This window comes from Pelodiscus sinensis, chromosome 21 (assembly GCF_049634645.1).
Source record: "Pelodiscus sinensis isolate JC-2024 chromosome 21, ASM4963464v1, whole genome shotgun sequence".
Classification (NCBI taxonomy): domain Eukaryota; kingdom Metazoa; phylum Chordata; order Testudines; family Trionychidae; genus Pelodiscus; species Pelodiscus sinensis.
The window spans coordinates 11,976,632-12,003,540 of record NC_134731.1 but is presented as its reverse complement, the minus strand read 5'-3'; the positions used below and the strand labels follow the sequence as shown (position 1 = coordinate 12,003,540).

Here is a 26,909-nt window from a genome sequence, read left to right as displayed (position 1 = left end):
TCTCCGTGCAGCTCTTCTGCTTTGAATGCCACGGGGAGCCCAGCATCAGGCTTCTCGCAGCATTTCAAAGTGGCAGCGCCACATGGAGCCCAGGATCAGCTGGGGACTCCCCAGCTGACCCCGGGCTCTATGCTGCGCTGCCACTTTCAAACACCACGTGGAGCCCTGGGTAAGTGGGGGAGTCCCCAGCTGACCCCAGGCTTCAGTGCTTTCACCTTTGAAGTGTAGCAATAGCCCTAACTAAGGCTGTTGCTACACTTCAAAGGCAGAGGCACCCTATCGACTAATCGAATAGTCAGTGCAAAAATGCATCGACTATTCGATTAGTCAGTTACCCGATACTTAACATCCTTAGTAATGAAGACATTTAACAGGCATTTGCCCACCCCAGGTATACAGCCTCAGTTTCTGAATTTACAGTATTACAGGTTGCACTTCTATAAACCGGATCTCCCTGGTCCAGCAACATCCATGGTCTAGCAGGACCATGGATGGTCCAGGATCAGAGTGTCCCAGTGCACTGTGGGAGATGGAGGGGGAACCCCAGTGCTGCACAGGGGAGCAATGTGCAGCCCAGCAGGGCTTGGGGGTGGGAGCCAGGAAGCCGAGTGTGTGACTCAGCTGGGAAGTGGGGGGAGGGCAGGAGTCAGTGCACGGCTGTGGAGGGGGCACACAACTCAGCTGGGCTGTGGAGCTGGGAAGCCCAATGGGGGAGGGCAGCAGCAGGGAGGCCAGAAATGGCCTCCTCTGGTCCAGCAAAATCCCTCATCTGGGACCAGTCAGGTCCCGAGGGTGCCAGATCAGAGAGGCCCAACCTGGAGTCTACGGGGTTTAAATTCTGTTTTAAAAATATTTCACTCTTGTGTTGGTGAACACTGATGATTTTTTAGAGATGTGATTTGCATAATCTCCCTGCCCTGGGCTGCCATCAGCATAGGGGCACCAGCATTATAGCACTGTGTAGAGCCCTCTAAATCCTAAGGACGGCCCCGCAAGAAACTGCCAGTGAAGTCAACACAAGATACTTGTACCCTGCAGAGGGAGCACTGAGGACGCGCCCGTCAGCCTTGGCTTGGAGCCCACGTTAGTTTTGCCAGGGCACAGACTGATTCAAGATGCAGGGATTTGGTCCAGGGAGAGGAAGGAGCTCAGTGCTCCGAATTTGCCTCTCTCTGCCGTGCCTGTGATCTCTTCCCAGCAGATAAAATGCATTTCCAAGACCTGGAGGAATTCAGTGCTGCAGGGAGAGGGGGAGGGTGTTTTAAAGAAAATTGAGGTCACGTATTCAAAAAAAACAAACCCAACAAGGCAATCCAGGTTCCTCTGCAGCTGGTGCCAGCCCTGCATGGAGCACTCATTTTGCTGCAGGGAGGAGGAGGAGGAAAGGCCTGACAGTCTGAGCGGTGCTGCCAGCTCCGCTTCCCACGGATATTGTGTCAGGCACATCGCTTATGCATCCCACTCGCCTGCCCCGCTACTGTCTTGCAAATGCAAGTTGGCTCCTTGCTGAATTCCACATGAGGCCCAGCGCCCTCCCTTGCCTCATCCCAGGTCATCAGTCATTTCCCCTGGAGAGAAAAAGCTGTATCACGAGACAGGGCAGACCCAGAGGGACAATCTCAAAAGAAACACCGGCAGAGCTAAGATCTGACTTCCAGCCTTTACTCACATCAGTCATCCCTACACATAGACAAGCCCTTACTCACTTAGGGTATGTCTATCCTTGCACCCTCTTTCAAGAGAGGGATGCAAATGCAGCTGAGCGACATTTCAAATGAGCATGAATTTGAATTTCCCCCGCTTCATTTGCATATTCACGTTATGGTGCTATTTTGAAATAGCGCTGTTTCGCAAAAAGAAATACTGTCTAGACGCAGTTATTTCAAAAGGAAACCCTTCTTCCAAAATAACCCTTATTCCTCCTACAACGAGGTTTACCAGTTATTTCAGAAGAAGAGTTTTCTTTCGAAATAACCGCGTCTAGACAGCGTTTCTTTTCTTGAAATAGCGCCATAACGTGAATATGCAAATGAAGCATGGGAAATTCAAATCCGCCCTTCATTTGCAATGTCACTCAGCTGCCTTTGCATCCCTCTCTCAAAAGAGGGTGCAAGTGTAGACATACCCTTACGCAGGACACTGCTTTTCCTGGTTCTCTCTCTCAAACATTACGGTATGTATATGTAGCCAGATTTGGCAAGTCTTATGAATAGTCTTATTGGTTTCAGTGTAGGATCAAACTTTGAGACCTAAATTGGCCCCATGCCAGGGAGAGCTGTAACCTGTGTTAAAATACAGCCACCGGAGACTCGACTGCAGTTTTAAACTTCATTTGAAATATCCCTGATATCCCATTTTAGCTGTAGAACAATCAAGCAGTTGCTATCGATTTCCAATGGGAGCAGAGTGCTGAATGGTTTCCAGAAATTACAGTATGCTCTCCATTACGGATACAGTCGCTACAGATTTATTTTTAAAGACAAAAAGCAAAGGCCTTGGGAGGAAAAAAAAAATCAAGCCAAATGATTAGTTTCTGAAGTGCAGCAGTGTCTAATGCTGTGTGCTCGTGGGGAGATTAGCGCCACTAGGAAAGCAGATTAACAGCAATATCTAGGACAAAGATTAACCATTTAAGTTCATAATTCAGGGGGGGGTTTTCCCCAAAAGTTGATGTCCCCCTCCCGCCTTTAGCTCTTCCAGCTGCTGTAGGTTTGGCAGTAGCATGACAGTTAACTTGAAAGACAATTTGTAAACGATGGTGGGTTAAAAGCGAACTATTAATAGATATAAAACCTCCCAACCCCCATCCGCTCTAGTGAAATCATGTTAGTAGCCCAAGGCTAGGAAGAGGGAAAGAAATGGGATTTTTCAGGTCGAGCCGTCATTTTTGTAGCTCATATGCCATCATCCCTGAAAGGTCCTTTGTATGAGAATGAATGGTCGGGGTTAGTTTGAAATGGTGATTCGCTGAAGTGAGAAGTTGCACGTTGGTTCTGCAGTAATTGTAACTGCCTCGGATTGACTTTTCTCTGTGGTCTCATTCCCAAGCACTTGGTTTTGTCCTGGTTTGAGCAGACCCTATAAAATCGATGCCTATCTAGGTGACAGTGTCATTCTAGTTTAGCCCTAGGGCGATGACTCTTAGGTTCTGATCCTGCGAACACAAACACACGCATAACTTTATGCTTCTGCGTAGACCCACTAAAGTCAAGGCAACTCCACACCAGAGCTTGTTGAAACTTGGTGTTTCCATTCATCGGGCATGTAGCGGGGTGATGGTGCGAGCACCGCTCTCCTACCCCCTTTTCTCAGGGAGCAGTGGGGGGGCTCCGCGAACCCTCCGCCTTAAGCCTGTTCGGTGCGTCCCTAGCGGGGTCTGTGCATGGTACGAAGGCTGGGTGCAATCACCCCTCTGCCCTAAGCGGCAGGGGGGACTCAGCGGACCCGTTGCCACGCCACTGCCCTCTCCCAGTGGACTGGGCGGGGGCGGGGGCGGGGGAGGTCCGACCCGACCACGGGCCTTGGGGCTTCTGCCCCTTGTCTCGCCCCTGACGGGGAAGGCGTTCGTAGGGCTGGGTTGCGACCCTGTCCTCATAATGCCCTCGTCGCGTGTGGTTCGGGGGGGCTCCTGACAGGAGGGGGTTACTTCGGGGTTGGGGTGCGTGGGGGACCCAGGCCCACCCTCTCCTCCGGGTCCCAGCCCAGTGCCCTAAGTGGAGTGCGGCGACTATAAGCTGCTCTCCACAGCAGACGGGGCTGGCGCCCTCAACTCGTCTGCCCACGGGCGCCAGAAAGGCCCCGCCCCGGGCTCCTTCCACTCCCCGCCCGCCGGTTCCCTCGGCCGGGCGCATCCCCAGTCACTCACCCCGTCGGAGGCGTCGGGTCTGTCCCAGCGTGGCCCTCCAGCTGTAGGCGCTCTCTTTCTTGGCGGTGCGGGGCCCCGGGGGCTTGGCACCTCTGGACGCCAGGGTGGACGCTTCCTTGCTCCCCCCTGTCTCGGCATCCGGCTGCCGCATTTAAAGTTCCCGGGAAGTGACGTCAGGGGGGTTAGCCCCGTCCCCCCGGCGGCTCCCCCACCGGGCTTCCCTGGAGGCATGCCCAAGGTTCCGCCCCTCTGGGCGGACCGCAGCACCCTGGCCAGACGCTGCTCCGTGGTTTGGGTCCGCCCCCACCTCCCTCGGAGCGCGCTCCCCCACGCTGCCCGGCGTCTGGGTTCCGGCGGTCCAGAGTTGGCCCCTCCCCGGTTGGGGGGGGGGCCCTCCCGGGGGGGGGGCCCTCCCGGGGGGGGCCCTCCCCCGCGGCTAGTGTGAACCCCGCTGGGTCCGTCACAGGGCAATTTTGACATTTCAAAGTTTCCTTTTGCCCTGAATTTTAAGAGGGTCAGAATTTCCTGGGGAATGAAAGTTCAAGAGACTGACAGTTCTGAAATCCCCTGACGTGTTGCAATAAAGTGAAAGCAATTATTTTGACACATGCACACACAAGCATGCACAAACACAGCCAGATATGAATGCTTTTCCTGGCAGTTGGTGAGGGAGGGGCAGTCAATGAATTGTGGCATTTTGGCTACGAACAAGTCAAATTAGACCTGATTTTGCATCACTGCTTGAGGTGCATCCTCAGAGAACTCAGCCTGTCTGCCCAATGCTCAGAAAGGCATTGATGGACTCTAGAGGGAAGGACCGCCAGCCCTCTGTGGATAGGGCAGAGGGTTGCCATCAAATTGATATGGGAAAGTAGATTGGGGAAGCCTCAGAAACGCAGCAAATGAACATGTGCTGCACTGGGCGCAAGACAGGCATGAAGGTACACATGGAAAAATTCATGCAAAGTTTTCCATTGTGCATCTTGTGATATTGACGTTTCTCAGCTTTCATTGAAAAAGGCAGTTGTGGAGAAAAGCTTGAAGACTCTATAGCCTCCCAGACTGGAAAGCAAAGTGTTAAAAAAAAAAAAGCAGAATATACAGGAGTTTTAAAAATCTCATTGTCAAGCCAATCAGATGATTGGGAGAAAAGTGGGGGAGGAGGGGTCTGATGTGGGGACTGGTCATTCTGAGTGTGTTAAGACTGATGTAAAGAACTCCCACAACAGCAACTGGTTTCATTGTACCTGCAAAAGGCCAGACATGATGCAGCATGTTCTGGAGTGCCATCTACTGGCACTTACCATCCCCAGAGCTTCTGGAACAGCACGCACAAACAGAGCACTGCAATTCCGCGCACATCCGCTTTATATCAGCGGGTGTTCACATCTGCGCATGTGGATCTGGGTACTTGCACCTCATTTTTGCAGCCATGGGATCTAGAACCCTGCAAATTTGCAGATAGCTGCTTTATATCCACAGGTATCCGCCTCCACAGACATCAGTGCAAACATCTGCAGCTCATTCTTGTGGCTACAGATTTGCATAAAGGGCTGCAGGGCTCTACACACAAATATGCACAAGCCTATACATGCACAGACACACACCTACACCCCTGCACAAGCACCAAAGCAAAACCATTTGTGTGCACATAGGCGTCCATGCACACCCAAACACTCGTGCATGAACATATATGTGCAGACACACACAAGTGCACATACATGTTGAGACACACTCATATACAGCATGTTTCTCCTAGAAGTTAAAACTGATCTTTGTTCAAAGGCAGCCAGCACCCACGGGTGTTTTTCATTCTCCATCTTGCAATACTGTCTCTTTGCTGTTAGCCTAGCAGCCCGGCCTCCCTAAGGAACCACCTCTGGAGCTGTCCTGATTGCTCAGAGACTGAAGGCAGAGCTGTGGTGCGAAAGCAGTAAGCACAGCCCTTGCGCATCTCTTATTCCCTGCAAGCAGCTTGACAAGACCCAGGAGAGTCACAATAAGCTACACTTGATTCTCTGGATTTGCTTTTCTTGGTGGTAACGCTTCGCTCTCAGGCCAGGCTTTTTCAGGCTTCAAAACACTCTGCAGACAAATTTCCCAGCAGCCCTCTGACACAGATAGCGTCAGACCTCCTCTTATAACGGGAGAAAAGGCAGGGAGGTTAAGTGACTTTACCAAGGCTGCAGATGGAGGGAGTGCCAGACTGAGCAGCTGATGCCTCTTGTGCTCAGAGCAGTAGACCCCCCCCCCCCCCTTGCTGTTAGAAGCTACAGGGAATCTGAAGCAGGGCAGAATACTTGGCCTTTCAACCATGCCCCACAGATTCTCCATTCTACAGCAGAGCTGCGTCCCTAGTCGAACGAGTTTTAGGACTCGGCACCTGGGCAGCAAGACTAGCAGCTGTCATGCAAGTAAGTACACGGCTCGCCAAGTCTTGGACATTGTGTGGTCAGTGCACTTAAGGCTTCTCTCGGCTATGCTGTGATGCCACCGCACTTTAAGGAGCTGCACGACAGGCAAGTGCAGTGGCAAATTAAGGCGGGGTGCCTGGGATTTCGGCTGCCGGACGTGAGGCAGCAAGAGGCCCCAACACAGAAGTTAGCAAGAGGCAGATCAATAGGACATGCTGTCAGTTGCTTGTCCGCTGGGGTGGGGTTGTGTTAGTGGGGCAACTACATTTGGAAGGAAGAACAAGGACTAAAGAAGTGGAAGGAAACCCCAAATCCATTAGCTATATCTAGGAGTTAGAATCTATTTGGTGCTCCTCAAAGTTTTGATGGACCTAAGCCCCTTGTGCTTTAATCATCATAGATGGTGCTTTTTCAAGGAGCAGGAGAAATCATGGGACAAAGGGCCCCTTTAAACACAATGCTTCTGGAGAGCCTTCCTTTCTCCAAAGCACCTTTCAGAGAGGAGTTTTCTTTCTGCCCAGTTCCCTTTAGACACAGAAGTTGTTGGGCGAGACTAAAGTGACCTAGACATGAGCTGAGCATCATTTGGCTCAGATTGTGGTTCCCGATTTCACCCCACATACAGGCTGTGCCAGCCTCAAAGGCTGGGCACATGCCGCTCTGTTACAGAAATAGAAACCCGGCAGAAGAGAAGGATAGTCTTGTGGCTTGAGAGACTTAGGTTCACAGCTGGCCCTACCATGAGGTGAACTGAGGCAGCCAACCCCACGTGCCAGACTGTGAGGGGGCACCACTAGGACCCAGAGTGTAGAAAATTGTGTCTGCGGAGGGGGTATCATTTGATCTCCCCACCTCAGGTGCCAAAATGTTGTGGGCTGGCCCTGCCTAGGTTCATTTCTCTGCCTAGGTTCACAGACATCCTGTGTTATCTCTGACAAGGCACCCAGTCTCTTTCTTACTTCCCCTTCTCAGAAACGGGGAAACCACCCTGCTCTACCCCATAGTGCCTCACATTTCCTCTGTGGTAACGGCGGCCTGGAGCCAGGTTCTAATTCCATATCCCCTAAGGGGAGCTGTCCCGGGGCAGACTCACCACCACAGTGCCTCCTGCCGGTAGTACTGGGAATTAGCTCATTAGCCCACAGGGCACCTCCCGCTGGCTGGTGTCTCCCCGTGGCCTCCCTCTGTTCTTCAGGGCCAGACCCACATCGCTCCTAGACCACGGCATCCTCTTCAGGGCACTGCCCTCCGGCAGCACCCACTCTAGTTGTCTCTAACCCCCTTTCGGGGGAAGGATGGGGAGGAGTATTAGCAGTCCTGTGTCCCTGTACTCTGGGGTCCTCCCATCCCAGAGAACCCCCCCAATACCCCTGTACCCACCTTGCCTCAGTGACCCACTGCCAGGCTTCATCTAGCCTCTGCCTCAGGGGCAAACTGCAGCCTGACCACTCATCATTGGCAAGGGAGTATGGATTTCTGCCCTTTTCTATCCTGGCTGCCCCCCTGGTACCATCAGGTCTTGCTTCAGGCCTTGTAGCCTACCCAGGCCAGAGCCCTGCCTACCTGGCCCAGGAAGCCCCCAGGTTCCTTCCCACTCAGAGACTTCCTACTCTCCAGTTAGCACAAGAGCCCTTATTTATACAGCCCCCAGCTGGGCCCTAATTGGCAATATCAGCCTCAGCTGCGGGCTTTGTGTTCGGCCCTCTCCCAGGGCTGGGTTTTACCCTTAAAGGGCCAGGGCGGGGCAGACTCCCCATCACAGGGGCCAATAGAATTGCTGGGCCCCTGGACAATGTGTGTGTGGGGGGGGGGCAGCTCCATGCTCATGGACGGGGCAGGGCTGGGGCAGCCAGCCCTCAGCGTCACCCAGACTGTGCGACACCCCTCGCATTGCTGGGGGCTCTGGGGCGTGTCACCAACCACTCTGACGGCAATTCTAAAGTGCCCTGGGTTCTGACTGCTGCTGCCTCCCTCCTGTCAGCGGGTCTGACACGCCCCCAAGGTTGAGAGGCATTTGGATGGGGGGATTTGCTTCGGGGGCATCCCAGTAATAAGCCCTGAATGCCTGGGATTGTCACGGCACTTTCTAAATGCCTTTCTGGGACTGAGCATCCCAAATCAGTGGCCACTTTTGAATGTTTGGCTCGCGTGTCTCCCTCATGACCCTGCAGCATTCACATAATATCAAATGAGCAAAGACAATGCACCCCCCCCCCACACACACACACACGCATCCTATCTAGTGTGTGGCGCTGCTGCTGCCACAGGGTGTGAGTAATTCTCTCCGGAGAGGCTATCCCACCCGCACGAACAGCTCAGGGGCGAAGGAGACGCAAAAGCAGCGTTAGTAGTAAAGTTCTGGTGTGTTGATTGGGACCCATTAGTGTTCCCTGTAAACCAGGGGTGGGCAATAATTTTTGACCAGGGGCCACTTCAGAAATGTTTGACATGGCCCCAGGCCGCCCTAAAAGGGGCAGGGCATCAGGCGGAAGGGGCGGGGCCAGGATATTTGCATGTTTCCCCGCCCACAGACTCTGATTGGCCTGCGGGTGTGGCAGCACACAAAGACTTTGCCCCCCTGCAGAGAACCACCAGCTGTTCTGAACAGCTGGCAGTTTCCTCTAGGTACCCGTGGTCCTGGCAGTGGGAAGAGACTTCGTGTGCTCCCTCTGCTGCCCCCAGGTCAATCCGGGCCTGGGGAGGGGAAGCACGTGAAGTCTCTTGCTCCCTGCCCTGCCCTGCAAGGGAAGCGCCACGTTTACAGTCAACCGCGTGCAGGGCGGGAGGAGACTTCGCGTGCTCTCCCCGCCCCCAAACCCTGATTGGTCTGGGGACGGGAGAGTGCGCAGAGTCTCCTCCCACACTGCCCTCACCCTGCAAGGAGTATTCGGTGCTTAGAAGCACCACACCCCTCGCAGGGCAGGAGACTTCATGCACGCCCCTTCCACCCCCGGCCAATCAGGGCATGGGGGTGGGGGAGTGGCAGGGCCTCTGCAGGCCAGATCAACTCGCTTGTCAGGCCTGATCCAGCCTGCAGAGGCTCTTTTGCCCACCCCTGCTGTAAACGGAGCACTTGCGTGGGCACCCAGGAGAGATTCAAATGTCGCCCAGCTGATGAGCAGAGCACCCACAGTGCCGACAGCTATTGGTGGTGCACATCTGCACACGCTTTGGTGCACATAACAAAATGTATTCCACACCTGGATGGAAAAAATTAGAGGGAACACTGGGGCCCATGTGAAGGAGAACCGCAGGGGGTTCTTTGAGTTCCTGGTCCGCAAACAACACGCAGACACTTTTAACAAGTACTAAGCTCAGGACAGAGACCTAGTAGAGAGAATTTTAAGGGTCTCTTTCATGACCAGAAAGACAGTGGGAATCACCCAAGCATCCCTGGTTAATTTTTAATAGCTCAGTCGGGAGATAGGCTATTACAGTGCAGCAGGTACGTTATTTGGAAAGTATCCGTATACACTTGCTCAAGGCATTATAAGAGGCAGACTATTGGGAGTCAGGGGCACCGCCTAAGAAAAGAACATCCTGCCTGCAGAGACAGAGGCGCGTAGGAGCTGGCTCCAGGCTTTCAAGAGATGCGGCACTGAAAGCTCAGTCCAGGTGGGCACGGGAATGAGACTTGAAGTGGGTTTTATTTTTTAAACACACTGGCTGCAGCCTGTGCTGAGTGCAGCCCCATGCATAAGTCAGAGCAGCTGTTGGCTGTTCTCATTTATGGCCAGGCCCCCCCGTGGGGCGGGAGGGAGGGAAGGGTACACTTTACTGTGCACAGAGGTCATGGGAGTCTCCAGCCAGGCTGCAAATTCTGTATGCGGGAGGGGATCTGTGTTACGACGTTTTACGAGGCCTGACAAAACGATGCCTGGGCCCTGTTTCCGGTATGAGCTGCAGTACAATCCAGAACCTCCATCTCAGCATGCGCTGATGAGACACCCACTCCCACTGGGACTTGCGGGGGGGCAGCAGCCTGACACGGGTGGTGCACCGGAGAACTCCCCAGCTGTCTGCAGCCTGTCTATAGCAGAGGCACTTGAGGGTGAAATTCTCCCCTCTGCTTTTATTGTGCAATGATTTTTATTGCAGTAGCACTTAGAGTGCCCCGTCGAAATCAGGGCCCCATTGTGAGGGCAGGTAGCAAGTCTGTGATTCTCCACCACGGCGCCTCCTGCTGGTCACTCCAGGAATTCGTTCAATCCCACCCTGCAGTGCCCTCTCCTGGCAGTGTCTCGCCTGCTGTTACCCTTGTATCCATTCTGCACCACTTGTCTGGGCCTGTGTCCCTCCCAGAGCACGGCGCCCTTCCCTTAGGTTACTGACCCACAGCAGCACCCCACACTCTGGGGTGCTCCCCTCCAAGGGGACCCAATCTCCTACACCCACTCAGCCTCAGTGACCCACTGCCTCAGTCATTTAGCCCTTGCCTCAGCAGCAAACTGCAGTCTAACATGGCCACTCATCATTGGCAAGGGCATACAGACCTTCTGCCTTCTCCTGCCCTGGCTGCTCCTCTGCAGCCCTAGTATTTCCCTGGGCCCCTGGTGCTGGACATCAGCCTGGGTTTTATTCAGGCTGAGCTCCCCTAGCTCACCCTTCTTCCCCCCCCCCCCCCCCCCCCCCCCAGCACTGCCCTGTCCAGGGTAGCTAGGTCCTTCCCCCTTCAGAGCTAGAGAAACAGTGGTCAGCCACCCTTTTTTATACAGCCCTGCTGGGCTCTGATTGGCTGCCACAAACCCTCTCCTGATTGGCTTCTGGAAACAGCACTCTCCCAGGGCTGTTTTAACCATTTATACTTAAGTGTGGGGCAACCGCCCCTTCACAGGGCACCTAAGGGCTGTGTCTACATTGGCGCGATCTTGCGCAAAAGTGGCCGCTTTTGCGCAAAAACTTTCTGCCTGTCTACACTGGCCGCGAGTTCTTGCGCAAGAACACTGATGTTCTAATGTATGAAATCAGTGCTTCTTGCGCAAGAACTATGATGCTCCCACTCAGGAATAAGCCCTCTTGCACAACTGTTCTTGCGCAAGAGGCCAGTGTAGACAGGCAACATGAATTCCTTTTGCAAGAAAGCCCTGTGGTTAAAATGGCCATCGGAGCTTTCTTGCGCAAGAGAGCTTCTACACTGGCATGGATGCTCTTGCGCAAAGGCACATGCCAGTGTAGACGCTCTCTTGCGCAAATATTTTAACACAAGAACTCTTGCGTTAAAGAGTATTTGCACAAGATCATGCCAATGTAGACGTAGCCTAAAAGCTCCCATTTGGAAAAGCCTAATTAGGAGGCTGGACTCGATGACCTCCTGAGGTCTCTTCTAGCCCTATGATTCTAATCTGTGAGTCCCAGAAATACGATAGCCTTAGGGAACATCTTTACAAAACAGTCCTATGTCAACACTGGCTTTTTTGCAGACGAGGATATGGAAATGGTGCGCTCATTTGCATATCTTCTTCCAATTCTTTTTGCAGAAAAGGTTTTGCTGCTAAAAAGCGCAGTGTAGACGGGGCCATTTGTCCGAAAAAAACCCTTTTTCACAGGATCCCTTATTCCTCAAAAATTGAGGTTTATGGGATCTTGCGAAAAAGGCTTTTTTTTCCCCAACAAAGGGCCCCATCTACATGGGGCTTTTTAGTGGCAAAACCTCTTCTGCAAAAAGAATCGGAAGAAGATATGCAAACGAGCGCACCATTTGCATATCCTCTTCCACAAAAAAGCCACAGTGTAGACACAGCCTGAGTAACAGCGAGAGAGACAGCACACTGCTGGCAGACAACAGCCAATGGCTAGAACAAGGAAAGGGCAAAAGATGCAATTCCTGCGATAGACAGAACTCACCATTCCTGAACACGTCCTGCTGCTCAGATTGTACGCTGGGCTGGTGAGAGGGATGGAAAGGCTGACAGCCAGCAAGACAACAGCCAGATTCTGCTCTCACTTGCATTGTTGATCTAAGTGGCATATTTCTGGATTTGCACTGGGGTAATAAAGCAAAATCCTATGAGTCTCTCGTCTATGAAAAATTAGCAAAACGGTTAATCCTGCTGGTGACAGCTGTGTGTGTGTGGGAACAAGAAGCAAGGAATAAAACTCCCCATGGAGCAGTAAAGACGTATTTCTGGGGGTGACTGACATGCTCACAGCAGAGTAGCATCACCATGAATACCAACAAGACTTAATATGTTAGAGTGAACGTACAGTGGGTCTCTCCCCTCAGACTGAGGACTTGTGCGCATGATGTGTTAGTGCACATGCTCGTGCACACTAGAATTAACCCCTGCCGTTGCACACTAGGTAGTCCCCGTGGATCCTGCTGGCGTGCTCCGCAAGCTCCCTATTGAACACACCATTTCAAACAAGACTACATTAACATGCACGAGGGACACTGCGTTCACCTTTCGGTGTACACCTGCAGGTTCCACACAAGCCAGTGGGTGCATGACATGGTAGGGCAGGCCAGACTATTACCCTGGCTAGTGCACATTTCTTGTAGATCTTTTTCTCCTCCTTCCCCCCGCCAACCCCAACCCCAACCCCAACCCCAACAGGTTATACAAATGCCACAGCCCGCTGGTGCCACAACTGTTTTTCTGCACATAAAAATCCAGGTCTGGCATTAGCAAGTGTTGTAATGACATGCGGATTTGAACCTGGGACCTCTGGAGCTTAGTGCATGAGCCTCTAAAGTTTGCGCTAAAAGCCAGTTGGCGCTCAGCTAATGATGTAGAGCAAACTCATTCCCTCACAGTGAAGCACACCCGGTAGGTGTGTGGGTTACACAAGCAAAGCAGTTGTCCAGGGCTCCATACCACAGGAGATCCCCACACAGCTAAGTTGCACAGGCTTTGGCTTTAGCCCTTGGTGGCAGGGCTGGTGCATCAGCCCCTGGGGGTGAGACTTACGCTTTCTGCTCTGGACCTTAGCACGTCTAAGGCCTCCCTGCTTGGTGGCCCCCCGAAACCTGCTTTCAGCCCCCCCAAGGGACCCCAGACTCCTAGTTGAGAACCGCTGAGGTAGGCAAGTTGCCACAGATCCTCTCAGTCCCCTTAGTCTCCAAAGGGGCCACATACACATTTGGTCATTGCCACAGGATACTAGCTGGCAGGCTTGAAACGTCTCTGAGCCAAACTAGGCCTGGTTTGTTCACTCCCCCTTGCTAATCTTGTGCCTGCCATTCAGAGGAAGTGCAAACTCGATGCCTGAAGACAAGAACCTGGTACTATCCTCAACAGTGTTGATATTCCTGCCTCTCAGTGTGAGTCATTCACCGTATTGTCAATACAACCATGGGCATGTGTTGCCAAGTAGCGCCAGCAGCCCCTAGCGAGACTGGCACCCCATTGTACATAGGCCCCAGGCACTGTAAATCTCTGCAGGAGCCACATGGCCCATGTGGAAGACACAGCAATAAAATAAACAGAGAAACTTTTAATAAAAGGAAGATGGAGAATGAGGCTATGTCTAGGCTGCAGGCTTCTTCCGGAAGAGATCTTCTGAAAAACGTTCTTCTGAAAGAGAGTGTTCACACTGCCAAAGCACATCAAAAAAGCCATCTGCTTTTTCGAAAGATAGTGTCCACTCAGTGTGGACGCTATCTCGCATTTCAGCTGTGATTACTATGGATGGAGTGGCCACCAGGACACCTGTGCTTTTTCCTCTTTCCTCTTCTTGCGAAAGAACTCCCTCTTCCCCGTCCATACACACCTTTGTCCGAAAGAGCTTTTTCGGAAAAAGGGTTCTTGTAGAAAGAGATTTACCAATGTTGGAAAAATCCCTCCGTTCTTTTGATTTTTTTTCAAAAGAAGGCAATTGCCAAGTGGATATAAGTGAAGTTGGGTTTTTTTTGAAAATTGGCCGTTTTTCCGCAAAAACTCTGCAGTGTAGACATACCCTGAGATTCATTTGTCATATAAAATTTTCTGTTTGGGCTAAACAAAACACAGTCTATTTGCAGCGTTGGAATGTCCAGGTTGTTTTAGGGGGATCACTAGAGCTATATGGAAAAATTTAGTATTTGCTAATTTTGTACATTGTTATGATGCTTAATTCTTAGGCTGTGGTATTAATGACTTAGATTGTAAGCTCTCTGGGGCAGAGGCTGCATTTTTCTGTGTTTGTACAGCACAAGGGGTCCTGGTCTGGGTGTGGGACTCCTAGGTGCTACTGCAATATAAATCAATAGTAACAGTATTTGTATTTGTTAAGCACTGATAATGTGTGCTGTGCCAACACAAAATCCATATGGACCTGCCCCCAAGAGCTTCCTCGTGCTACAAGACAGGACCACAGTTCACTCTAATTGTTTTTCATTCCCTGCGTAGAATAAATTTTGTCCCATGCACCAAGTCATGTGTGGATGTGCACCACCAGTCAAAACACAGTTGTCGGCGCTTTGCTAATCAGCTGGGCGGCATTTGAATCTCTCCTGGGGGCTGCCTAAGTGCTCAGCTTGCAGGGATCACTGGCAGCTTCCTAGCCAGCTTTGTATGTAGCAGACTCCACTTCTACCTCAGCAACCTGTGGCAAACCAAAGGGGTTGAACCCAGCGGCTGCCCTGTCCTCCCCACAGAATGACCCTCCTTCATGGCACTCAAATTCACATGCACACACACACGCACACACTGGGCTCACACACTAACTTCATTAGACTGCGCTGGAGTTGGTACCAGCCCCATTATTCCCCAGCAGAGAGAAGTGGGTTTAATACAAGGCCCATGTGCCCAGTCATTTAAAAATGCAGTGAAACAAACTCTCAGTGGCTTTTATTCACCCCTTGCGTTTCCTCACATCAGCCTCACACCATAGGCCTGATCCTGCTCCCCTTGGCATGGAGGCAAGCCTGGCTCAGCTCCACAGGTAACGGGTAGACCGTTACCATAATGTCGGCAGCAGGCGGCCCTGGGCGTCATCATTCAGCTCTGAATATGCAAATGCTGCCGGTAGCCTTTTGCGATCACAAGATGGCTCCCCTAGACTCACTCGCGGGGGTTTGGTCACACAAACATAACAAGCAGGCCGGACGGTCGCTAGACTGATGTTTCTTTATGGGATGAAAGATAAATCAGGAGCATGGATCGAGGAGAGGCCCGTTGTGTCTAGAGCCAAGCGGAGGAGTCCAGAGGCAAACCAGCCAGCAGCTGCTTTGTGAGGAGAGTTTCATTCAACCATACAAGCAGGAGAGAGCTCTGTATTTCAGAGATCAGGTCAGACCTGCACCGCCACAGCCCAATCCAGTCTAATCCGCTGCTCATCTTCTCTTTCACTTGCCATTCCAATAGTGGGTAGGAGTTGAGTCCAACTACCAGTTAAAGGCATTAGGTGCCTAAATACCTTGAGGGATCAGGGTCTCTTACTCCTTAAACTCTGCAGCTATGTCTAGACTGACATGATTTTCCGGAAATGCTTTTAACGGAAAAGTTTTCTGTTAAAAGCATTTGCAGAAAAGAGAGTCTAGATTGGCATGGACGCTTTTCCGCGGAAAAGCGTCCGTGGCAAATCTAGATGCGCTTTTGCGCAAAAAAGCCCCGATCGCCATTTTCGCGATCGGGGCTTTTTTGCGCAAAACAAATCTGAGCTGTCTACACTGGCCCTTTTGTGCAAAAGTTTTGCGCAAAAGGGACTTTTGCCTGAACAGGAGCAGCATAGTATTTCCGCAAGAAGCACTGATTTCTTACAGTAGGAAGTCAGTGCTTTTGAGGAAATTTAAGCGGCCAGTGTAGATAGCTGGCAAGTTTTTCCGGAAAAGTGGCTGATTTTCTGGAAAAACTGGCCAGTCTAGACACAGCCAGCTAGTTTAAACTCATCTGATGAAGCTCATGATCTAATACAGGGGTCTCCAACCTTTTTGAGCACGAGGTCACTGTTTGAACTGAGGTGCAATTCAAGAGCTACCTCAAATATAAATTCCCTTGCCCCTCCTCCTTCCCACCCCTTCTCCAAGGCTCGCCCCTGCTCACACCATCCTCCCTCTCTTGCCCATCCTCACTCACTTTCACCAGGCTGGGGCAGAGGGTTGGGGTGCAGGCTCTGGTTTTGGATGAAGGGATCTGGAGTGTGAGAGGGGCTCTGAGCTGCTCTTGGGGCAGGCTGTTAGGGTGCAGGAGGGGGTTCTAGGTGTAGGCTTTGGGACAATGTTTGGATGCAGGGGTGCTCGGGGCCAGGGCAGGGGCTTGGCATACAGGAGGGGGGTCATGACTGGGGGAGGAGTTTGGGATGTGGGCTCCAGCTAGGCACTGCTGGTGGCTCCTGGGTGGTGGTGCAGTGGGGCTAAGGCGAGCTCACCCCTGCCCTGGACCACTCCCTAAAGCAGCCAGCAAACTCCAGCCCAAGTCCTGCTGTGCCCCCTCTCTGCTCTGTGGAGAGAGGATACAGAGTGGGAGGGGGCACCCTGACATCAGCACTCCCCCTCCCCTGCCCTGCACAGAAGGCAGGAGGCTCCCAGGGGGAGGGGCAGCTCTAAGGCAAAGGGCAGGAAGTACACAGCAGTGGGGGGAGGGACAGCTGAAGTGCTGGCACTTGACAGCCTCTTGGCCAAACCAGTCAGGACCCCCTGTCAGAGGCTCCAAGATCTACCAGTAGATCCCGATTTGTCAGTCTCTATGGCAGGCCTGGGAAAAATCTGGCCTGTGGGCTGGATCTGGCCCACCAAGCCACCAGATCCAGCCTGCAGATGCTGTGGGGAGCCACAGGCTCCCTGCTTGCTTTGTCCCTCCTGCACACCGCTCAGAAACATGGTGGTGGGGCGGCTTCCCTTTAAAAGTCTTTCCTAATGTCCAACCTAAACCTCCCTCGCTGCAGTTTAAGCCCATTGCTTCTTGTTCTATCCTCAGAGGCAAAGGAGAATCATTTTGCTCTCTCTACCTTAGAGCACCCTCTTAGGTACTTGAAAACCGCTATCATGTCCCCTCTCAGTCTTCTCTTTTCCAGACTAAACAAGCCCAGTTCTTTCAGTCTTCCCTCATAGCTCATGTTTTCTAGACCTTTAATCATTTTGGTTGCTCTTCTCTGGACGTTCTCCAATGTCGCCACATCTTTCTTGAAATGTGGTGCCCAGAACTGGACACAATACTCCAGCTGAGGCCTAATCAGCGCAGAGTAGAGCGGAAGAATGATGTCTGGTGTCTTGCTCACAAGACTCCTGTTCATACGGCTACTCACCTACAAGCATTGCATCACCACACTAGACGCCCGCTGTCCGAGAACTGTGATGCTCACCTCTCATGCAGCTGCCACAGACACTATCCGAGATACCTTGTGCGACAGGTTTTAAAAGCTGTCAGAAGAGTGCTGACAACGTCCTTATCACAGCCCTGAGTACAAGTGCTCTCCTTGCAGGATACGCAAAGCGAGAGGCAGACGGACAGAAAGATTCCGTCAGAGTAACTTCTGAGACACTGCACTGGGCAGCTTACACTCTGTTCTGTTTTCACTTCACTGCGCTGCTCTTTGTCCTGGCTTAAATAAGCACCAGAAATGATTCTACTGGATGCTCCAGCGACTGTGTTTTAAAAGGAGGCATTGCCACATTAAGCAATAACAGGTTGCTTTATTGCTGCCCTGATGGGGCAGCATCTGTAATTATGATGTTGGTTACACATGGGGAGAGACATGTCATTCAGAATGAAAAAGCGACATGCTTGATAATATACAGGTTGAACCTCTCTAGCCTGCAGGGCTGGACTAAGGGGTGGGCAAGCTGGGCAGCTGCCCAGGGCGCCAACCGATGGGGGGCGCCTGATGGCAGCTGTAAGGGGCGCACGGCATCCCTTATAGCTGCCATCAGACGCCACATGCCCGGCCCCCGCAGCGCCGGTCCCCCCCCCCCAGCAGTGCTCTTCCCCCCACGGCCACGGGGACCCTACATGGCCAGACGCGGCCTGCCCCGAGCTGCGCGCCAGCAGCGGTGGCCGGGCCAAGCTGGGCAGCACATGTGCCATGTGCTCCGGAGGCGGGCCGTAGCCGGACCAGGCAGCGCATGCGCTGTGCGCCCCAGGGGCGGGCCCGTGCACCCTAAGGCTACGTCTACACTGGCACCCTTTTCCAGAAATGCTTAAAACGGAACAGTTTTCTGTTATAAGTATTTCCAGAAAAAGCGCGTCTACATTGGCAGGATGCTTTTCCAGAAAAGCACTTTTCCGGAAAAGCGTCCGTGCCAATGTAGACGCGCTTTTCCGGAAAAAAGCCCCGATCGTCATTTTCACGATCGGGGCTTTTTTGCGGAAAAGACTACTGGGCTGTCTACACTGGCCCTTTTCCGGAATAGTTTTTCCGGAAAAGGACTTTTGCCCAAATGGGAGCAGCATAGTTTTTCCGGAAAAACACTGACAATTTTAAAGTAGATCGTCATTGCTTTTCCGGAAAAGCAAGCAGCCAGTGTAGACAGCTGGCAAGTTATTCTGGAAAAGCGGCTGCTTTTCTGGAATAAGTGGCCCAGTGTAGACACAGCCTTAAGGGAGGCAGGCCTGCACCCCAGAGATGGGCTCGTGCATGCGCTGTGCTCCCAGGGTGCCAAAATGGCTCAGGCTGGCCCTGCTAGCCAGGCACCCTGGGGACCTGACTGGTGCCGCACCAGAGAATTAGCTGAACCACAGAAGACCAATATTCAGCATTACCAACACTTCCGCTGCTGACTGGGCTCTTAGAAGAAAGTTAGGGGTAAATTAGAGCTAAAGAACAGCACAGAACACTGAGCACCAGAACTGGTGGCTGTAAACAAACTTTATGGGACCACGGAACTTGGCCACTCCCATGATAAGTGGACACCTGGCAGCCTCAAATTGTGATGGGCCACAGATGTTGCCAGATCAAAGAGCGTCAGACTAGAAAAGTTCAACCTGTACTAATATTCTTCCTAGAGCAAGAAATATCTATTTCCACCTCAGCATGTCACTGAATTCTCCAAGACAGAAACATTTGTCATGATGATTTGGGCTCAGTCTAAGAGATGCCAGCAAGGGACATAATAAATGACAAGCTATCCAGCAACCCACTTTTTAAAGTATTAACATGAGGATGAATATAGGCAAAGAGCAGTGTTTGCCCAAATGATACATGTTCTGTTTGATTTGTCTTCTAGATCTAACCCATGACCTTGAGACAAAGGAACTGGAAATTCACCAGCAAGGTAAGCTCAAAAGCTTTTTCATGTGGTTTGGGATTTGACAGGTGAGCCCAAAGCTGCCATAGGGAGGAACACTTCAAGCATCTGTACCCTGCCCCACAGCAGGATTCAGCCCCAACCTACAGGGGCTGATGATAAGGGCTGGTGTGTAAAACACCAGCTTTGTGAGTATCAAGTGTTTCTCTGTAGCGGCTGGTCTACAGAGAGAACAAAGGATCCGTTACTGCTACCCACTAAGGGTGGAATTTTTCAATTCACTACAGCTGCTGCCTGCAATTGGGGGTGGGGGAGAGTGCAAGGAGGGCCACCCAGAGGAATTGGGAGGGGGCATGAGGGAGCACCCCTTGAAGCAATCAAATGTTTGGCAGGGGGGCAGTGCACCTCCTGGTTGCTGCCAGGAGTTGCCAATGTTGAAGCCTGTATTTTTAGAGCACGGGTGGGGAACTGATAGCCTGTGGTCCAAATCTGGCCCCCAGCTTTCTCGGCTCTGGCCTCCCACAAGACTGAGGGCTTCCCCCATAAGGCCGAGGGCTTCCCCCCATAGGGAGCAAGCCGGCACTCACGAGCCAGCCCCGCAGCAAGTCGCTGAGCTTCCGCTCCCCCATGGGGGCTGCATCATTAGGGCTGGCTCACCCTGCTGCTAGGAGAGGCCCCAAACCTCAGTGCCCCACTGCCCTGCCACCAGGAGAAACTCCAAGCTTTGGTGTCCCCGTGGGACTAGAGCAATAGCACTGCTTGCCCATTGCAGGGTGGGAAAGCCCCAAGCTTGTTGGGAGGCAGATGAGTGAGGTTTGGTTTGTTGGGAGTCCGGTTGTGTTGATTTTTGGTTGGTTGGTTCGTTGGTTGGTTGGGTTATTTTTTCTTTGTTTGTTTGGGCTGTTTTGGTTTGTTGGGAGTCCGGTTGTGTTGTTTTTTGGTTGGTTGGTTGGTTGGTTGGGTTATTTTTTCTTTGTTTGTTTGGGCTGTTTTGGTTTGATCTGTTTTGCTTATTGGGAGCCAGATCAGTAAGAGCAGTTGTTTGGTTTGGTTTGGGATTTTTTGCTTCTCACTTGTGTGCGACTCCTGATTGATTCTTCTGTGGGTCAGTGGTCCCTGGCAGAAAAAAAGGTTCCACACCCCCTTTTTAGAGCTATTGGCTCAGGGATGTAGATCCAAATCCTCAAAATGTTGCAGGTATGTATGATTTATCTAGTCATCTGTTCATTTGATTTCACTGCTGAGACAGCTAACTGCTTTTGGCTGGGGGGGAGGTGATTTTGTAACAGACACCTGCAGGCCACCAACCACTCATCGGACATCAGTAACTTTCAGTCCTGATTAGAACTGGTCAAAAAACCAGAAATTTGATTTTGCTAACCATTTCCAAATGTCAGGGTTGTTTCTATTTTTGTTCAAAACAGATCCATTTTTGAAACATTTTCAGTGAACATTTTAAGCTATTTTATACCTGTCCTCCTTGCAAAGGAATACTGGCAGAGCTCCCGTATCACACCCAACTGCTCAAATACCAAATCTTTTCCTGAAAATCACACTGATCACAAACGATTCTGATCAAAATATCAAAAAATGAAAAGTGTTTTGGAAAACCAGACAGTTTCAAGACCATTTTTTCAAATAGGTCCATTTGTTGACCAAAAAAGCCCCAAATCCTGTTGTGTGAAAAATGTCAGCCAGCTCCAGTCATTAGCAACATTCCCTCTAATCTTTTCCATCCATGTGTGGAATAATTTTATGCACCGAGGCATATGTGAATGTGCACCACCAGGAGAAACAAAAAACGTGGCAGTGGGCACTCTGCTATTCAGACAGGTAACATTTGAATTTCTCCTGAGCGGTCACATAAGCACTGAGCTTACAGGGAACACTGATTACTACCCACCACAGCTGAAGCTAAACTGCTAAGCAACCCAGAGAGGGTGTCATAGGCCACTCCCATTCCCTTGGGCCATCCTGTTCCCCTGAGGGTTGCAGTTTTATTGGCTCAACATTCACACAATTACCATTCCAAACCACGGCATGTGCAGCAAATCATCCGGGCAGGTGGAGTTGGAATGGGATTGTCCCTCACCCCAGGGTTCTGATAAGAACCTTTCCAGGTCTCCATTGGAAGGCAGACATTATCAAGGGCTTTGTGTCCAAGAGCAGCAAAGATGAGGAAGCCGAATAATAGAGGCTTACCTGACTAATGAAGCCACATGCCAGATTTACACTATAGCTGAAGGTCAGCTTAAGGTATGTAGTTCCAGCTATGTAAAAAACTTGTGAGGAGTAAGAGTTCCAGCATCAACAGGGGCGCCCTCGGTATTCGATTTAGCAGGTCTTTACTAGACCTGCTAAATTAAACACTGAAGATCCACCGCCACAGCATCCGTCTTCTCTGTAGTCTAGACGTGGCCTTAGTGAGGAGGGCTCTGAGGTGTCTAAGGAGGGGTCTATGAGTCACAGCGTCTATGGATCAGAACAGGGATGATACACCTAAAGTAATTCTGTCACACGATTATTGCTAAAGGACATTTCAGTCTTAATAAACCCTCTTAAAATAGGAAGCGCTTTCCTGGGATCAGAATAGTAGACTGGGCCTTAGGAAGGTTTTCTGTTCCCAGTTTTAGGTCAACTAAGGTGCGTCTACACTGCACCCATAGCTCAAAATAGTTTGTTTCGAAATTTGGTGTTGTCTACACAGCACTTATTTCAAAACTAGCTGGAGTTACCCAGCGTTGCTCGGGAAACCAGAGGAACAAAATGTAGACGAACAGTAGTCCATTATCTTTTTTTGAATGGTAGAAAAGTTGCACTGTTTTCTATAGGGATTAAAATATAGGTCCGTGTCATCCCCAGGGACAGGGTGCAACCCCGGCTGGAGGGGAGGTTACACGCGGGATGGGCACCCAAGCTCGCGCCCGGGGCTGCAGGTGCCGCAGGAGGCAGGGCGGGTGCCCGAGCCGGGTGGCCCCTGCAGTGCAGCAGGTTACTTTTTGATTTTTGCAGCTTGAGCTCGGGCCCGATTGGGTCCAAAAGTACCTTAAAACCTTTCCCTGAATGAAAGGTTATCCCACACCAAGTTTGGTTGCGGTAGCTCTTATAGTGTCCAAGTTATTAGCACACAATTCTCCTTTATATATTAGATAAATCACTATTCCGAAACGTTCCTGACTCCTCGTGGAGTGAGGTTTACAGGGACATCGAGCCCGTTATATTTTGAAAAAAATGGGCACTCTCAAAAGATGTGAAATAGCTATTTTGGGATACCTCCAGTATCCCGAAATAGCACTGCTGTGTAGACATAGCCCTACTGACTGACTGTGCTAGATGGGCCAAGTTGTGTGGGCGCAAATTCTCGAAAGAGCTCAGGGCCGGATTTTCAAGTGCCCAGTACTGAAGGCAGATTTTCATCTGAGATCATCTCCCATATGAGCAGCTAAGAGCCAGATATGCCAAAGTGTCTAGCAGCCACCACTTAACTGTGCAACTCCCCCCCCCCCCCCTGATTTTCAAAAGACTTTGGCAGCACTATGGGTTCCATGCGTGCTCAGCTTTTTTGAAAATTCTAGCCTTAGAATTCCTCCTGGAATTCGATGCTCAACCGTCAACTGATTTCACTAGTCCAGGATTGAGCCCTTGATCTCTCTGTCAGTGTTTCCCAATTTTATTTGGCCACGGAACCCTTTTCAGCTTGAAAGAATTTCAAGGAACCCCTAGGATTGCCAGGGTAAAATCTGTCGAGCAAAAAAAAAAAAAGACCCGCTGCGCAATTTGTTCCGCGGAGCACCAATTGGGAAACGCTGCTCTACGGACATGTCTACACTAGGAAACTATTTCGAAATAACTAAAATCACTTTAATAACTCCCAAAATAACAAAATCGAACTAGCATGTCCTTACTACAGGGAAGCCTCAAAATTAGTCTGAGGCAGGCTTCATTAATGTGGATGCACTACCTTGACGTGGAGCCCCAGGAAGCCCTCTGGGGAGAAGTTAGTTTGAGTGACTCTGAGAAGTAGTTATTTTGAAATAGTGGCACCACACTACGGCTATTTCAAAATATTTTGAAATTATTCCTCGAGGAAAGCAGGAGTACCGATTTCAAAATAAACAGCCTGTGGACAGTTCGGGGTGCGATCACCCCCTCCCGGAAGGGGAGGGAGGCTCGGTGAACCCCTTCGCCCTTTTTTAACGGGGTCCCGTCTCGGGTCCCCGGTCGCAAGCCCCGTCAGTTGGGTGCGATCACCTCCTCCCAGCCAGGCCGGAGAGCGGGGTTCAGCAGACCCTGCAACTGTCACCCGTCTCTGCGGGGTGGGGCCTGCGCCCACAGTCTGGTCCTTCCCTGGACCTCTATCTGGGCCGGCCCTACTGTCCGGCCGTCACCCTTCCCTGTTTCCCGCGCGCGCTGCTGCTGACCGGCATTGAATATTCCTGGGGAATGGGGGAGGGGGACCCGGTCCCACCCTCTCTCCGGGTCCCAGCCCGGGGCCCTAAGCGCAGGGGCTCACTCACGCCCCAATGCGGTAGACGGGGGTAATTCCCTCCGTAACCCATCTACCCAGAGACGTCAAAAGGGCTCTGCCCCAGTCTCCTTCCTCCTTTCCCAGGGGCCTTCGAGCACCCGTACCGATCCCCGGAGCCTACCCAGGTTCCGGAGTCCAGGTCCAGCAGGCGCGGAGGCTGGGTCTGGCCCCGCTGTCCTTGTTTGCCTGCGCCGCGGCTGGGAGGAGGGGCTTGGTCCATGCCTCCGCTCCCCGCTGCCCAGCGGTCCAGGCTGTCACCCGTGCGGGTCGCTGGCGGCCCGTCACACAGCCCTTTACTCCAAAATAACAGGGTTGGTAGTGTGGACGCTCCGCTTACTCATTTGACCTAAGGGGGGATATTTCAAAATAAAGCCCTAGTGGAGACCAGGGCTATAGGTCGGTGTACCCCCGAGTAAAATCCATATTTGCCTTCCTTGAGTGAATAGTGACAAAAAGCTATGGTAAACGTCTCTCCAGAAAGGCAGAGATGCTGAGAATTGGACCCAAGCTCTCTTGAAAGATGGAGACCAAATCGTTTCTTCTGCCTGATTGCCAAGGGAATAATTTGTTTAGAACTGACTCGCCCATTCTAGAAATTTACTTTCTGATTTTGGGCAGTGGGAGGGTGGCCTGTCAAAAGATGCAGAGAAAATCTGGGAATGCGTGTGGCACAGAGGAGCAGCCAGGCACTGTAACGTGTTGGGTTTGATTAAATCTGTTGTCTTATGATCTGCAAGTAGCTCTTCATTCCTCTCCTCCTCTTGACATTGTTCTTTTGTGGTAGCCTTTTTATGCTGGCGCAGATGGAATGAATGCAGCTATTCTCCCACACACACAATGTTTCCACCTCCTTATCTACCCTCTCGGTGCCCTGGGATTGTGCACCACAATCTCTTCCAGGCTGATTGGGGTTGGAATAGGGGAGAGGTGGTAAGGAACTACAGGCTGTGGGTTGCCGGGCTGTATATGCCCTAGAAAGTCAGTCGGGTAGCTGTTGAGTGGTCTGTGCGAAATGAGATTGTTGGGTCTTGGTCCAATTCAGATCCACTACACACCACCACTCCGGTGATCCCAAACTGGACCCCTTGCTGGGGGGGTCAGCAAAGAGGCCAATGACTCTATGGGTCACAGAGACCATCACCAAACTCTCATCTCCACAGGTCTCCCCTGAGCACTCGGAACAGATCTCTTTCTTGGATTTTTCTGTCTGCCCTGCATAAAGCATCAGGCAGCCCTTTGTATTTCAGCATCAGGAAATACAAGACTGGAAGAGTGACAGGCAGGCAGACCAAGGGCATGTATGACAAACAGGCAGGCAGGCAGCCCAGACAGGCAAAAGCTAGATAAGATAAAAACAAGATAAGAAAGAAGGGCAGGCCTTATGCCCATTAGAAGCACACACAGATTCCTATCATTGCTGTATTTTAATACAGTATAAAGTTTGGCAAGGGTCTGGTTTCAGATATTTGCATTCCACTATAAGGGAAGACTTCCAATATAGATTTGTCCTTGTCTTTTTGTCCTCCTTTCCTCTCCCTTTCTGACTCCTGTCTCCATTCAGGCTACATCTACACTGCAGGCTTCTTGCGCAAGAAGCTTTTTGCGGAAGAGATCTTCCGCAAAAACTTCTTGCACAAGAGCACGTCCGCGCTACAAAAGCGCATCGCAGAAGCAATGCGCTTTTGTACAAGAGAGCATCCAGACTGCATGGACGCTTTCTCGCAAGAAAGCTCTGATAGCCATTAACAGCATGGCTACCAGGGCACCTGTGCTTCTTTTGATAGGCTGTTTTTGTGCCAAAAAACCCTGTTACCCATCCATGCACACCTTTTTGCACAAGAGCTCTTGCACAAAAAGGCTTATTCCTTGTAGAAAGAGGAATACCTGCACTGCAAAAACCCCTCTGTTCTGCCGATTCACTGTACATTTTCTTGCACAAAAACAGGCTTGAGGTGTGGGCGCAGTGTAGACATAGCCTCAACCAGAGGGAATCTACTTGGGTCTCAGACACCATCAGCCCAGCAGGGGGCACCATGAGTGCAGTATAACTCCTTTTATCCCTGGGACCATGAAACTGGAACATGTTTGATAAGCCTTGTCTTCACTTACCGGGAGATCAGCGCTATGGAGATGGGTCTCCCGGGGGCCAAGTTAGTGGGTCTAGCAAGGTAAGGAGTAAGGGGAGTCGATGAGAGCGTTTCGCCCGTCGACCCCCGCAGTGGGGATGCCGGGGTGCGTCCAATGAAGGTACGTCGGCTCTAGCCATGCTGTTGATGTAGCTGGAGTTGCGCATCTTAGTTTGACTTTGTCCCTAGTGCAGGGTTGGCAGGGACAGAGGGTATAATAGGCAGGGGAAGACTTTGCCTTCCTAAACCACCAGCCTGGCCCCACCCAGACTCCACTGTAGGCGTACTGGGAATGGAGTGTTGCTGCCCCTGTGCCCTTCCTGTGCTCTGGAGCTGGAGAGGCTGAGGCCGTGCGCCAGGCAGGGGAAGCTTGGCTCTCATAGGGGCGGAGCCTTGGTAAAAGGGGAGGAGCTAGGGGCTTGTGTCCCCCAGCCCTACCTTCACCCGCCACCCATGAGGCCTGACCTTAGAGATGCCTTGGCATGGGCTTTGGAGCCAGGCGCAAACTTTGTGCCTCCCCCATTCATGCCATGGCTGGCTCGGGTCATCTCCAGAGCCCTTCCCATCTCCAGAGCCAGGGGCGCTAAGTAACATGAACACGCCCCAAAGAAACCTGCCGTTCTCACTTCTCGGCGCTGTTTCCATTGGCTCTGTCCAATGAATCCCACAGTGTTGTGTGGGGCTGAGCAGCAAGGCAAAGCTAATTAGCTGGGTAGCCCCTACTCAGCCACGCCGAGCATCGCACCTTCCTGGACCCGAGGGAGGAGGGTGATGGGCTGAGATGGAGCATTTTTGCCCTGCCACACTGGCTCGCTGAGAGGAAGCACAGTGGGCTAAATCCTACCTGGGAGTCAGTTCGGTGGTCCAGGGTGTG

The 26,909-nt window shown here is 51.7% G+C and overlaps 1 protein-coding gene across 1 annotated transcript in view; it reads left to right on the top strand.

Moving 5' to 3' along the window:
* CCDC92B (coiled-coil domain containing 92B) overlaps window positions 1-26,909 on the top strand; it is a 74,595-nt gene that overhangs the window by 26,997 nt on the left and 20,689 nt on the right. Inside the window, exon 3 of the mRNA XM_075904875.1 lies at window positions 19,361-19,408. Coding sequence (XP_075760990.1) covers window positions 19,361-19,408 — 48 coding nt within the window. The remainder of the gene's footprint in view (window positions 1-19,360; window positions 19,409-26,909) is intronic.